This window comes from Lemur catta, chromosome 1 (assembly GCF_020740605.2).
Source record: "Lemur catta isolate mLemCat1 chromosome 1, mLemCat1.pri, whole genome shotgun sequence".
In the NCBI taxonomy this organism is placed as follows: domain Eukaryota; kingdom Metazoa; phylum Chordata; class Mammalia; order Primates; family Lemuridae; genus Lemur; species Lemur catta.
This window is the reverse complement of record NC_059128.1, coordinates 42,540,419-42,556,624: the sequence shown is the minus strand read 5'-3', so window position 1 is coordinate 42,556,624 and position 16,206 is coordinate 42,540,419. Positions and strand designations below refer to the sequence as shown.

General features: G+C 32.1%; 1 protein-coding gene across 3 annotated transcripts in view; it reads right to left on the bottom strand.

The window, feature by feature from the left end:
• The window catches only part of DDHD1 (DDHD domain containing 1), an 83,347-nt gene that overhangs the window by 42,047 nt on the left and 25,094 nt on the right, over nt 1–16,206 (bottom strand). For all 3 annotated transcript variants that reach the window (XR_006738867.1, XM_045566990.1, XM_045566986.1), the window contains exons 2-4: nt 13,544–13,717; nt 3,905–4,033; nt 2,680–2,827 (exon numbers count right to left, since the gene is read on the bottom strand). Coding sequence is in view for 2 of the 3 variants with exons in the window: in XM_045566990.1 (XP_045422946.1) it covers nt 2,680–2,827; nt 3,905–4,033; nt 13,544–13,717 (451 nt within the window). In the remaining variant the exon portion in view is untranslated. The remainder of the gene's footprint in view (nt 1–2,679; nt 2,828–3,904; nt 4,034–13,543; nt 13,718–16,206) is intronic.

Below are 16,206 nucleotides of genomic sequence, written 5' to 3'. Positions count from 1 at the left end.
CGGGAGGCTGAGGCAGAAGGATTGCTTGAGCCCAGAAATTTGAGGTTGCTGTGAGCTAGGCTGACGCCTCAGCACTCTAGCCAGGGTGACAGAGCGAGACTCTGTCTCAAAAAAAAAAAAAAAAAAAAAAAAAAAAAGATAAGCATGTGTTCAACCTATTGTGTTTAACTGAAAATCTCTTCATATTCTAAAAAATTATAGCTTTATAATTACTAATTTAGGTATTAGATATGTAACTTCAATGAAGATTTCCCTTGTAGTAAAACTCCACAAAGAATAAATCTAATTGTATTTAAAATACTGCACATTCATTCCTTTTATTAATAGTAAAACAATTCTGACATTCTCAGACATTGTCTATAAACTTTTTCTAAACATATGTAAATAATAAACATATTTTGCTGAATAAAAGTGATTAAAACCAGTTTGAATTCATTAGCAAGTTCATTAAAATAAGGTAAAAGGTAAAAAACCTCTATTTCCAGGCATCTGAGACATAATTTCAAGAGATCCTTAGAGAATAAAAGGAATGGAGTGTGGTAACCCCTTTGTTCATCTCCACTATAGTCTCACAAATCAAATCCTAAGTACAAACCAGCTTCGGAATGGCACTGATACAGAGGAAGTTAATTTTACTCTCTTTCTAGGCCTGGACAACCAGCTTAGGAATGGTAGAAGCACGGAAAGAGTAAGAAATCCTCTGGATTTTCCCATTCATTACTAAGCAGAATTCGCTTTTGTATGAATATTTTCCATCAATTACTTTGTTATGTGGAGACTTTCCCATTAAATTAACCTGTCTCTGAATGATGGCAATCCTTGCTGTAATGGACATTTGTTTTTTTGAGCTACCTTGGATTCATTCATTTTACTTCCAATAGTATCCTCTTGGTTTTTATCTGTGGCTCTACCTCTCCCTACAGTTAAGATGAAGTCAACTTCACATGATTCTCAGGTGGAAATATTACAAGTTTGGCCAATCAGACCCTGCATGGCCACATGTATGGGTTCAGGTAGTTGGATGCAACACCATTAGTTACTGAAATGCATAGAGTAGCTGGGACTTCTGGAAAAAAAGACTTATTCTTTTTTAGAGTCAGGGTCTTACTCTGTTGCTGAGGCTAGAGTACAGTGGTGTCATCATAGCTCACTGCAACCTCAAATTCCTGGGTTCAAGTAATCCTCCTGCCTCAGCCTATCGACTAGCTGGGACTACAGGCATTCATCACCATGCTTGGCTAATTTTTCTATTCTTTGTAGAGACAAGGTCTTGCTATGTTGCTCAGGCTAGTTATTCTTTTCTCTTGAATTTGAACACAAGATGATATAAACTACATTTGGAACCACAGAAGATGCCCGAGAATAGCTCCAAAATGAAGGAGGTAGTGCAGATAGAATCTGAATTTTGATGACATGTTTGACAGTATCACTCCCTAGACTCCTCAGTTTTAAGAGTTACTAAATTCTCCTTTGGGCTTAAGTCTTTTTGGGTTAGGATTTCTCTCACTCTTACCAAAGAAATCAAACTAATAACCTTCTCATTTATCAATGGCTCCAGAGAGAATATTCTAGTAAACCTAGTTCTCAGGTTTCTAGATCTCCAAGCAAAATATCTGCACACTGACATATAAACATCATGGGAAGTAATGGACAACTCATCAGAAAATAAAAGCAGGGATCAGAGGAGAGAGATTTTTATAATACTCACTATGGAGATTGAAAAGGGTAAGGGGGGCCTGGAACTATCTGACAAGGTTTCTATTTTTAGGTTGAATTGTACTTTTGCTTTAATCCATCAGCTGGCATTAAGAGATGTTATGATAAAAAGTATTAATAAAACAAAACTCAACACTGCATTATTATAGAGATGTTGCTCTAGGACAGTTTCTGGTATCACACGTTATTTGCTTTATAAGGACTCAAGAAACATGTTTACTTGAAGCCTCAGAATCAGATAAACTGTGCTTCTCAACAGCAACTGATTTGTTCTCATTGTAAATGTGTAACTGATCAGAGTTTTCTTTAGTTGTTCCTTCAGATTCAAATTTGTGGTGGAACCCCCGACCCTAACATTCTCTTTTAACACAGTCCTTAACATTTTTTAAACATACACATACATACACATTTCCCATTAGTGTCTTAAAGAGTTTTTCGAATAAAGCTGAGTATAAACAAATTTATGAGGTAAATAGCCTGCCTGGTGTATTGGTAAAGCATCCACTGTTTTCTGTGTAAAATTTACAGTTTGGTTTTCTCTCGTAGCAATTAATTGGACAGGTAAAGCTGCTAACATAGCCTTTTCAGAGTTGTGCAACTTTGTAGTATTCTCAGTTTCTGAAGTTCAGAGAGTAAGATATAAACTTAAAGCCTAGATCTTTTTCTTGCTTTCAACCTTAGATTAATGTAAATATAACTTAATATAGTAGGTTAAAAAAGGCTTTTTTATCCCTTCTCTTCTCCATACTGGGGTGGTGGTGGTGGTTGTGGTAGGAATCAAACATCTAAGTATAGGCACTCTCAAAATTTGGTCTGGACACTTGATCTATAACTTTAGAGATATTAGAATAGTTGGCACTCAAGAAACATGCAGTGAAATCAGTAAACTCTGTTAATATCTCTTATATTTTGGACAAAAGTTTGCATTACAGACTGGATATAGAATGTATTCAAAGAACTTACATGGCTGTATTTTTGATAATTCTTCCTTGGTCCATTTTCTGCCCAATGCCATGCACAACAAATACAATATGGGTAGTCTGTGATGGCTTGTCTTCTAATGTGGCTTCTTCTACATAACCTCTATGAAGTCTCGTTCCACTACTTGATGCTGTAGAAAAATTATGATCCTAAGCTTACTATTTACCCTGAGAAATAGTATTTTCACAATATGTTTAAAGAAAAAAAAAGAAGTAAAAGGAATATTAAGAAAAAATTTCACTGGGTAGGAGGAGGAAATAAAATTTGTAAGATGATGTATATTGATCAGCTCTGATATAAAGTAAACTGGATATGACACCAAAGCAAGAAACTATAGGAAAAAGAAAAGGAAGGATAAACTGAATACCTAAAAATTTAAAACTTCTATATTAAAAAAATACCAGGAAGCAATGACAAAAGATGAATGACAAACTCGAAAAAATTATGCAAAATATGATACATTATGAGTTAATTACCTAAGTATACAAAGAGAGCTTACTAATCAGGAAGTAAAAAGACAACCATTCAAATAGCAAAATGGGCTAGTGATATGACAAGGTAATTCATAAATTAAATACAACTAGCTAACAAACATATAAAAAGACATTCAAGCACATTCATTATCAAAGAAATTAAAAAATGCGACAGTAAAATTTTATTAGACTTAAAATTTTTTTTTAAATTTATTTTTTGATAATGCCCTCACATCATCCCCAGGTTGTTCCCTGTTGTTTTTTTCCTTTTAGTTAAACTCCTTTAAAGAATTCTCTATTTTCACTGCCTCCATTTCCTTACCTTCTATTTCAGCTTCAGCCCACACCAATCTGGCTTCTGCTCCATCAATCTATCTAAGTCACCAAGGCCCCTCCATGTCACTAGATCCAATGAAAAATTTTCAGTCCTCATCTACCTTGACCCTATATTTCAATTGTACTGTATTATTTTCACTGCCTCAGGTTTGACTGCTTTTGTGCTTTTATAAGCATAAAATAATCTTATCGGATCACTCTAAATATATAATTATTCATTGATGAATACATGTCAATCCAACCACTTTAAAAGTTTCATTTCAACAAGGAACCCATCACTACATTTAATACATATTTAAAATATACTAAAAATAGAATTTGAATTGTCTATTTTGGATATAAGAGAAAAAGTCAGATTCCCAAAATTTTGACAACCTACAGTAAAACTGAACAATTACCTTTCGAAAATCCCAGTTTCTGGGTAACCGTTCTTGCAATTTTAGACGTTGTTGCATCACTATAGAGATATACCTCATCCACACTGTGCCAGTCCACGTGGTTTCGACTCAACTTGAAACTATGAATAGCTGTTGCAAAAAGGAAAAACTACTTTGAAGGTCTCCGAGGCAAACTTCATTTGTGTGAAAAATTGTAATACTCATATTTTGGAATCAATATTATCTAATAACACAGATATGTAACCCAGTTCAATAAAAAATATTATATTAAAAAGTTATATGTGAAGCAAGTAATAGGTAGGGACTTTATTTTATAAACGGTTAACCAGGCTACAGGGAATGATAACTTACAACATGGAGTAACTGTTCTAACTGCCATAATATTAATCTCTAATATGTAGTTAATATGTTTTCATGATTGAAGAATTGCTTTCCCAGGTGATGTGACTGACTTTTCTTCCTACTTGAAGAAAGACCTCAACAGCTTTGACACAGAAACTTAAGTTCTATTTTTTCTGTTGATTTTATTAATACCAAAAATATCAAAAGATCTGTAAAAATTTCACTCAGTGCAAGACAAAATTAAACTCACAGGGAAAAAAATTTACTTTTAAACTGGCAAGAGAATAATCTATTAGAATGTAAGCTATTTTCGGAATGTATAGTAAAGTCAATTACCACTAGATATTACTCATCATAGCAAAAATCCAAAGTTGAAAGATATTTTATTATAATAATAAAAAATTAAGGAAATGTTTTTCTATTATGTTCAAATCAGTATGGTCACTGCATTTCTGTATCTGGGGGTATGCTTGGTGAAAATGAGGTCTTAAAAAAAAAAATCCAAACCTATATCTTCAGGAATTCATAAGCTCTGTGAGCTGGGGACTGCTGTCTTGATCATTTTTGTAACCTAGCACCAAATATAGTGTCCTGGCACAGTGTCTGGCACATATCACAAATTCAGTAATGTTTGTGGAAGCAATGAATTGAAAAAATTTATACAACATATTCACCATTTCATAATTTGATAATTCTTATATTCTGAAGGCCTTAAATTTTCCTCTACATCTCTAGTATATAAATAGAAAAAATTCACATACTCATCCTCAGAAAACCAGGCACCTTCAAATCACTATGCCTGATTTTTTTCCTTAAAATCCTTTTAAGGCAAAATATTATCCCCCATTTTATGTATAAAGACACAGACGTACAAAGAGATTAAGTGACTTTGCGACAAAGCCTGTTTTTGGCAGAGTCTAACTCTTTTGAGGATGGGTTGAAAATAATTTCAAGTTAAATATAAAAAGATATATGCCCTGGTCAAGATCTAAGATCCTAAGACATTTTTATGAAAACGTATTCCTTACTAGAATACAAAGTATATTACGAGAAAATGTACTTCTTAGTTATGTTACAAATGTAATTTCAAAAATGTATGAAAAACCAATTTAGATTTTACTTACCTGCCAGGACATATTACTTAAAATTATACACAAGACCAAGTTTCAATTAATATAATAAACATGAATAATATCTTCAGTTCCAAAGAAAATAATGTACAAGGTTAGCTTTTTAAATAAAAGAACTTTTCATAAATTAAAAAAAATCTTTTGCAAAGGATTAACAATTACTTACTTTTCTATCAATAATTTCATATCTGATCCAAGTCACTACTTAAATCTAACATTTCTAAATCACATTTTTGTTAAAACAGTTTTGAGCAACATTTGCTTAAAACATTGAAACTACAAGACTGAGATATTTAGAGAATAGCATTAAGCCAGCAAAATTTTGTTTTTCCTTAAATCATCCACATGTTGTCTTAAAGTAAAATACTGGTGAACATCCCAGTAGTACTGGAGTATACACATACTCTACAAACGTTTATACACATTTATAATAAAGGAACACTAAGCAAAACAGCACAACGGACACAGTTTTTATAAAACTAATGATTTCTATGCTTTAAACACAACTGAATGCTATAAGCCAGAAATATAACTACAGGGAGAAATAAAACTACAATTACTGTACCTTGGGAACGCTTTCGTTTAAGACCTGCCGCATCTGTACTCTCCTTATTTCCTCTCCATTTGAACAGAGAAGGGAGGGAGAAGGGAGGGAGGTGGTAGACAACTAAGAAAGCAAAAACACTGAGCTTCAAAGTAAATTTTAAATGAGGTTTGCCATTTTGCCTTTTTGTTGTAGTATTAACTTTAAAAAATGAGTTGTATTTGACAAACATTATTCTAAATGATTTATATAATTTCTAATTGAAAGTCAGTAAAGCAAAACATTAATTTAATGTTTATCAAATACATGCTTTACTTTTACTGAATGAAAAAAGGCAAATGATATCTAAATTTATTAAAGACAACTATGTGATTATCACATTTAATGCCTTTGCATAAATAGAATAAAAAATAGAACATAGCATATTTGAATGCTTAAGAGATTTATAAATTCCATCTTTACAATACTAAGGTTATTTACTCTCACCAAATTTGTGACTCTGACATAGCCAACAGCTGATATACAAATTGAGAAAGCAAGAAATAACATTTTAAATATCTAAGGCAGCTTTCCTAAGATATCACGGTATACATTCCACTTGATATTTTTCATTACTGAAGTATAATGGAGACTTCCCTCTGAAACGAAATAATCTTTTCACAACTCTGTTCAAGTTGTTAAAAGACCTTAAAGAATAAAACTTTTAGAAACAAAAAAATTAAAAATTTTTAAAAAGAATAAAACTTGTACTGAAAAAAAAATCAAATTCAAAGGTCTACTTTTAATTGTCCTTTGGGAAAGATTTATTAGTGATGAAATAATAACAAAAAAAATCATTAGTAAGACTGTATGCTGTGATATCTTGTAAGCATGAAACAGACTACAGAGCAAAAGCCAGGCACAGACTTGATATTTGGCAAATCAGTAGATAACCTTAAAGTCAACATTTTCCCTGTCAAATCTTGCTAGTTATATATCAATAAATTTCTTTTCATTTTAAGTAAGCGATTATTTAAAAGTCCACTTGAACCTTACAAATCAGTTTCATTAATAAATTATAGAACCTTTATGATTTAGTTCAAATTGATGTTCTAAAACATTTGATTTTCATCCTCACTCCCTTCTACATTAATGTGACATTCAAAGGTTAAATACTGCTCAAATATAAAAGTATTTAATTCCTGTTGTATAGTACTAAAAATATAACAAATCTGTTGTATATACAGATGAAGTATATGCAAAGATTTGTACAACAAAAATAGTTGAGAGGTGCTTACAATGCACTTAATACCTATATCTATAGGTAACTAGATGGCTATAAAAACTATAGACTAGGACTAAAAGCTGGGTTGTTACATCCAGATTATAACAACATTTCATTGTCACAGAGAGACGGAAAATGACAACTGAAGCAATTTTCTTCACTGAAAATGTTTCTTCTTTCATGTGCCTCTGGTCAGTTACTGAGGAGTAGATATACCACTTAGACAAGGGAACAGTTTTAAACAAAAAATTCAATACGAAAAAACTGCTAACATATCAAAGTGGATCAAACTGACATAAACTAGAGACTTTACTATTAAAGAACAAAAACTAGACTTTGTAACTCTAGTAGTAAAATTAACATGAACTAATTCCATATTTGCTAAATGGGAAATGCATGGACTATACGACTACATTTTAAAATTATACAAACACTTTCAGAAGCTAGTCAAGATATACAAATGAAGGCTTTCTTTTCTAAAAGAATGGTATAATTTAAGGATTAAAAAAAAACATCCCAATATACAGATAAACAACAAAAAACATTTTCTCACCCCCAAAACAGAGAAACATATTCACATTTTCACAAAAATTAAACAGACATAAATGGTTCTTTACTTTCTTCTCAAATTTAATTTTAATTTTCACTTGAGAGTCATTTTATTTGTTATACATCCTATAGCACAGTTAGAGAGCTTAATTTTTTTCAACCCAAAGCATAGAATTAGGGTTACTACCATAAATATAGTAGAGGAAAAAAGAATTTACTATCAATTCAAACAGAGATCACTGTTAAAGGAAATTCATGTGCCAGAAAGCACTATTTAACTTTTTCTTTTTTTAAAAATAAAGTTTTAGTTAGAAATTCTTATGTAGTATTAGCAAAACTATGCATAAACTCAACATATAACTGTAAATGCTAATTTATTAAATGCTAACATTATTAATAAAAATGTTCTTTCATATATTAAAGTCTTACACAGCAATGAAAAAGATCTAAAATACTAACAATATTTTCAATAAATTTCCTTACTACTTCACCTCTTAAGGAAATTTTCTTCATTATATAATTATGAAAGCAAGAGAGTATCACAAAAGAGGGTTGCTGATGACAATGACATACTATTCCCTAGAATAGAAAAACTTAATAACCTTTCTTTTTATAAAAGCTGGCAACTTGAAAAATTCCAACCACAGGGAAGCAGCCTTGTATGTCTCAAACCTGCCAACTATAATAAGAAAATTGCAGGCAATCTTCCTTGGACCTCAGAGAAATAAAGTTAGATAAATTTATAAAAATTAAGTAGTAACTAAAAGCTAGAAGGTGGGAATCTTCTTAGTTACCAAAGAGAGAAGAAAAGGAAAGCTGGTTAGAAATGTTATTAGCAAATCCCTTCCCCTGTAACTTTCCCATCTTTTTAATTGACTTTTGAAATGCTATATTCCCAGTATGGGATTTTTCTTATTCAGCAACAGTGACAGGAATACATACTTTACCCACTAAATTGTTAAGTGTCATAAATCCTTATAGTGCCACCAACACCTGTGCTGCCACCCCAGATTAGCTTGAACAGTAAAACATTCCATTCTTTTACTTTCAACCTATCTGTGACTTTCTATTGATAGTGTGACTCTTACAGACAGTACATAGTCAGGTCTTGCATTCTTATCAAATCTGTCAATCTCTGCCTTTTAATCAGAATATTAATTGACTTATACTTACAAATATATTTGTAGTTATTGATATAGGTGAATTTAGGTCTACCATTTTTCTATTTGTTTTTTTCTCTTTGTCCCATCTGTTTTTTGTTTCTCCATTTCTTCTTTCCTGGTTTCTCTTAGTCAGGTTAATTATTTTTTAGTATTTCATTTTAATCCTTCTATTGGCCTTTTTTTAAAAAAATCTTTTTATCTTGGAATAATTTTAGACTCAACAGAAAGTAGCAAAAATAGTACAAGGAGTATACTATTGGTACAAGTATCAAACAGCAGCAAGGGTATGATACTATGAACACAAGACTGCCCAGGCCCTCAAAGTCCCTGTGATTTGTTCATAATTCCAAAGAAAGGGGCCCTGTAGGCAGCAACAAGATAGATGGGACTGGGAAAGGGGAAGACGGATCGGGCTGAGCCTCCCCTAATGTTAGTATCTTGCACAACTATAATTATAAAAACTAAGAAATTAATGTTGGCATAACACTATCAACTGATATATAGACTTTATTCAGATTTCTCTAGTTTTTCCACTCATATCTTTTTCTGTTCTGGGGTCCAATTCAGGATATCATCTGCATTTTGTTGTCATGTCTTCTTAGTTCCCACTAATCTTGGGCAAATTCCTCAATCTTTCCTTGTCTTTCATGACCTTGATGTTTTGAAGAATACTGGTAGTTATTTTGTAGAATGGCCCTCAATGTGAGTTTATCTGAGTTTGTTTTTTCACAATTGAATTGAGGTTACACATGTTTTGACCAGAGTGACGCGCAGCACTAGCCCATTCAGTTCAACCTTTTTCACTGATTATTGCATGTGCCTGGATAAATTGTAAAATGAGTGAAATAGCGATCTAGTACTGGATTTAAGTATTTACCAAATCACTTATTTGAAGGCCTGATTTTATTTGTATCATTCATCCTAAATTAAACAATAGGTTTTCATTTGTTAAACTGCTAGATAAATATTTCCTGGCCTAGCGGGTGAGGTGAATAGAGAATTAATTTTCATTTTAACTCTGAGAGAGAACTAAATTTAGATTAAAGTATGTAAGTCACAAGAAATAATTATCTTTTGGTGAGTTATCTTTATTTGCATGCTAAAGAGTTGTACAGTGTACTAAACTTCCATCAGTCTCTTTAACTCAATGCTCATTTTCAGATTAGTAGGAAAACTAATCAGGAAAATACTGAATACCGTCAGCACTCCTTATTTGTGGATTCAACCAACCACGAATCAAAAATACTCAGGAAAAAAACTAACAAAAAACAACAATAAAAAATAATACAAATTAAAAAATACAGTATACAACTATTTACATAGTATTTATATCACATTAGGTATTATAAGTAATCTAGAGATGATTTAAAGTATATGGGAGGATGTGCATAAGTTATATGCAAATATTATACCATATATAAAAGGAACTTGAGCATCTTCAGATTTTGGGATCCATGGGGCATCCTGGAACCAATTCTACATAGATACCAAGGGATGACTATACATCCAATCTATTTGTGTCAACACCTATCCTAACCAAACAAGGTCAGAAGAAAAAAGGAATTATTATTCATTTTAATGTGCCTGAAGGCAAGAACTCTTTAATTTCTTTGAAATCCCCTGGAGAACTTAATAAGTCTCTGAATATAGTATTTTAAAATGTTTTTAGTCACTAAATGGGATTTTTCTAGAAGGCCATATTTCAATAACTCCACTGTACTGTGATCACCTACTCTCTCCAAATATCCAAAGGATATTCCAAATATCTTTTCAAAATGTATAATATTCACTGTCTACTATGTTATGCTGTACTTATCATTCCAAATCTCCTGACAATATAAAGAGTCAAGGCTTTATCATATATACATGAGAAAATTTAGGTGAAAAAGGTATTTTCCCCTCTTCAAACTAAAGAAATATAAAATTTCACAAACTTAGAGGTAAGAGCAAAATTAATCAAAATATTATATTTTTAAGTCTTTGAGGATATAAGTTTGAGGTTATTTTCCCAATAATGGTAGCTTTTTGAATGTAAATATTCTTTCCTTAAAACTAGTTATAATTTTCAAATGTACCACAAAATTTCCCATAATCTTCAAGGTCAAATGTTACATCTTGACATATAAATGTATTTTGATATAATACTAAATAACAAATAAAATGATTGCAAATTGTGACAAAAGTATATATAGTCAATTGAATTTATCTTTGTCAATAACAAAACATGTTGAATATTTACCTATGCCACAATATATGATAAAAAATCAATTTTTTCTTCTAATGAACCTCAAAGAATCATTTTTGACAGATTACAGCATAAAAGTATTTTAACAGTTGAACAATTTTCCATTACAAATTAAAATTTTACCAGTGTATTTCCTTAAAGATAACAAAATATATCACCATAATATCCCAGTTTGATACACTAGAATTGACATACACACATACTCAAAGACATTCTAAAAAAATCTACCACACAAACCATATTCTTATATCAGTCTTAGTTAAATTTGGGCACCAAAATTGGGACAACGAAGGAGAACAAATGCTTTGTCCAGGGGGTTTCCACTGAGAAATAGATGGCACTAAGAGATGCTCTGTCTGCAAGAGGAGGAACAAATTGACGAGAAGGGTGGCTTCCAAGAAAGAACAGATGACATGTCAAGGGGGCTTCCAAGGATTGAACAGATGCTTGGTCTGTGATACAAGATCTCCAAGGACTGACCAACCAAAAAGAGGTAGAAAGGCCACAAAGTGGAGATATGACCAAGGCCACAAAAGAGGCTCTTTGGAACATGCATACAAATAGGGTGACAGTATCCTGAAGTGACCTATCCTCATTAACATAGTAAAAATCACATCCACCCACGCTATGACAGTTTACAAATACCATGGTAACCCCTAGAAATTGCCTTACAAGGTTAAAAATGGGGAGCGTTCCCAGTTTTTCAGGAATTCTCCAACCCATTCCAAGAAAAGTCATGAATATTCCACCACCCACTTAATATTAAATTAGAGAATCAGCATAAAAGGGGAAATCTTGTTAAACGCAGGGTCTCTTCCACTCACGGGGGTTGACCCATTCCTTCTCCTCAATGTGCAATGCTTTAGTAAATTTTGGCACTTTGCTTGCTTCCATCTGCTTGGTTTGTTCATTTGCTCTGTTGACTTGGTGTCGGCAACCATTCTTTAGTATTGGGAACCAAGAACTAGGGAACATGGACCTGACATCTGGTCCCCATCCCTGACAAGCACTTTGAGGAAAACTGAAATATCCTGATTCTATGGCAATCTGTAGGAATGTAGCTACAGCTCTTATACTGAACTGCTCTTTATACATTGACATGTAAGAACCTTTAGCTTGAACTTTTCAGTGAAATAAGGACATACTTGACTCTACATGAGATAGTATTTTTAAAACTCCTAGAGTATGGTATTTGGCACATAACAGACAACTATTATTACATAAATTTCTTAGTTTTAACTGCCAATTTATTCAGAAGTCCCAAGTCTCTTCAGTTATGTAGACTTTTAACCAACTAGATAGAAAATATATTTTAATTTGATATAAGCTAACCTATACAGTTTCCTTGCTTGTGATAAATAGGTATATACATATGTTGAGAGAGAGATTAAGAGCACAAAAAGTAGAAGAGAGAAAAAATGTGGGATGTTACTGAGAAGACAAAATCCCCAATTTAAAGCTTACTGTTTTGCCATTAATTATGTTATAATAATTACTTCTAAACACATAATTCATTTTTTTTCAAACTGCATTCTGTGAATTACCTGCTCAATACTGAGTTTTTCTGCTTTAGAGCTGTTTTCTGAGGGGAAGGGGAAAAAAATCACTTAATTCTTATTTTAATTCTCTGGATTCAGCAGGGCTTGCCAAGAAACCTCCCAAATAAAGGCAAGCATGGATGAAGAAACGCTTTTATTAACAGAAAAAAACTGTAGAGAAATCTACAAATTCTAATCAGCCTATACAGTTATACTCACCAGAATAGTTGATCCCACTGCCTGCAGTAAATGGAACAATAGAAGTATTTTTAACTTCACCACATTATTTTGAAGTTTACTCAAGATTCAGACACATAGTGAGAACATGGCAATCTTGGCTATTATACAATATTTTTAACTATTGCAAGCATATCCAAATGCTGAATAAGGAAATCTAAGGAGTAGATTATTTCAAATTAAAAATTGATATGGTTATCAATAGGGAGACAGCTAAGAGATATACATAGGTAATTAAAGTTTTTTGTTTTTTGACTTCAGGAAAAGAACCAACATTAAAATATTACAAAACTGTCCTTTGGATATAATGACAAGGAACTTTTTGGTAAGTTCAACTTTCTTTGATAACTAAAAAACTACCAAAAAGGACTAATTCAGGGAACACATTACAACAATGTGTACACTTATAGTAAATTGTGTTAGTGTCATGCCATTGAACATACATATTAAAAATTGAGATAGTTCAGAAATTCATAGCAGTTTTTAATTCTAGAATAATGTTTTTAAAAAGCAAATTTTATAAATTCTAACCCTCCTGAATTATTATGTCAAACTTATGAACTACTCTAAATTTTATCAATAATTCTTTGGTTTATAGAATATATTAAATATGTTGATTGGTCTTACCATCTTTTCCATCTATGGATTTTGACACTTCAATATCAAAATTTTCCTGCATCTGCTGACCCCTAAAACAACTGAGATGTTCTTGCTCAATTAAATTACTTTCTTCTTCTTCTAGAGGCTGCCAAGTACCATCAATAAACCACTGTCCGCGCATTACTGGTATTTTATCAGCCTCTGAAAAGAGAAATCACAGAGTCACACATTTTAGGATTCAACCTCCTAAAAAGAGACATAGTACCTACCATCTCATATTAGGTTAGTAAGTACGAAATGTCCAATTTCCTTAAGTACTAAATTTGACAGTTATGATATCTCTGACATTTCACTTGGATACTTCTTGTTTTATTTTTATTGTGAAGGTACATCCTCAGTCTTTCAAATGCATGTTTTGGCTCGTTATTATCTTTCAAAATTTTTTTAGAGCAATTTTTGTGAAACCATGGATAAGTAAAAAATTCATGTTATTTTCAAATATGAGTTTCTTCGTGGAACCAGTGCAGCACAGACAGCTCGAAATATCAATGAAGTGTTTGGGAAGGACGTGGCTAATGAACGCATGGTACATGGATGGTTTGAGAAGTTCCATTCCAGTGATTTTAATTTTGAAAATGAGCCACATGGGCAACCTGAAACCACGGTGGAAAATGATGAACTGAAAGCTGTAGTGAAAGCAAATCCATCTCAACCTATGGGTCAATTAGCAATAGGCCTGACATTACTATTCCAACAATATTGGACAATTTCAAATAAATTGGTGAGGTAAAGAAGCTGGATAGATGGGTTCCACATAAACAATCGTCAGAAGAGGAATCGTCTCAAAGCTTGCCTTTCTTTGCTGTCATGACATAAAGGCAAACCATTTCGACACCATATTGTTATGTGATGAAAAATGGATTTTTTTGACAATCACAAGCATTTGGCACAATGGTTAGATAAAGCTGAAGTGCCAAAACACAGCCCAAAACCGAATATTCATCCAAAAAACCTAATGGTGTCTGTTTGGTGGTCCAGTGCTGGGATTATCCACTACGGCTTCATGAAACCTATTCTATCGATTACAGTGGATGTCTACTGCAACCAACTGGATGAAATAAGGATGCTTATGATTAAGCAGCTGAGACTGGTAATAGAGACAGGCTAATACTCTTGTAAGACAACGCTTGACCACATGGTGCACAATCAACATTGCTCAAACTAAAGAAGCTGCACTTGGAAACTCTCTGTCATTCACCACATTCACTAGAAGAAGTGACTACCACTTCTTCCAGGCTTTGGATCACTTCTTGCCAGGAAAAATATTCAGTTCTCAATAAGCTGTGGAAAATTCCTTTTGTGATTTCATCACCACTGGCTCTCCAGGCTTCTTCGCTGTTGGCATAAACAAGCTACCATTATGATGGCAAAACTGTGTCGATAGTTTAGGCACATACTTTGATTAATCGGACTGCTTCTTTGAGATATAATAAATTATACTTTTGATTTTAAATCAGACAGTTCACATTTAATGACCTAATATTTAGCTGTTGCAAAAACAGATTTTCATGACCTAATACAATCATTTAAACTTTTAAAATTCAAATTTCAAGCCAGAGTACATCATTTTCTACAGCATATAATTTTACTTATATTAAATATTATACCTAAATTTACTTTAGCATTAGAAAGGTAGATGAGTAGCTATCTGTAAAATTGAGATCCTGAGCAACCAAAATTAGTAGGGTAAGGGGTTAAGACAAGTTTCATGCAAGGTTCTGGTGACTTCCAATGTCTTAGAAAATACTGATATAATATCCCCAAAATAGTGTTTAAAAACACTGAGTGTGGTAGTAGTATGTTGCACCTTTTATGGCTGCCTTGGAGGTAGGTTATGGGCTACTAGTTAGTATATGGGAATAAATGAAACTGTTAATTATGGTAATATTATAATATTAATATTTTCACATATTTTAGAAAAAATTCAAGAAAAATTTTCTTGAATAACTTAATATTTCTCTGATTAATACTGTTCTTAGAAACAGACTTTTAGTTGTTATTTATTTAAAATAAACCACAACGGTAAGCTATCTTATATCCTTTAAAAAGTTTTTTAAATAAAGCAAAAATAAATAAAAATAAAAATAACAAAACCCTAAAGTAAAAAACAAAATGAAATAAATGAATCTAATTATGTAGCGTGCTGGTGGCTTAACCACATAAAGAGAAATTATTTCAAATGAATTTATAACAGTCATTTGAACATACATATTAGGAAATATCCTATGGACAAAAAGAACTGCAAACATATCTTAAACCTTTTGCAATAACCACAGTGTTAATAATAATATTTTATTAATTTGAAACTGTAGGTTAAGATGAATGTATTAATTTTGTTAATATCATTAGGAAACCAGATTTTTAGCAAAAGACAGAAGAGATACAAATACAAAAATCAAAGAAATAAAATTCTTATAATTGTAAAATTTTAATTAGAAATATCAGCATGAATTAATGATGTATTTCCTCTTTTAAAAATGTCCTACCTGGAAAAGGCCTAAAAACAGAGACCAACCCAAGTATAAGTGAGGACTCCTAATATGAAGATTGTGATCTTTAAATATCATTTCCCACTAGAAGAAACAAAGTGTCTTTGAAAAAATGGCTAACTCCAGGTTTGGGACAGAAAA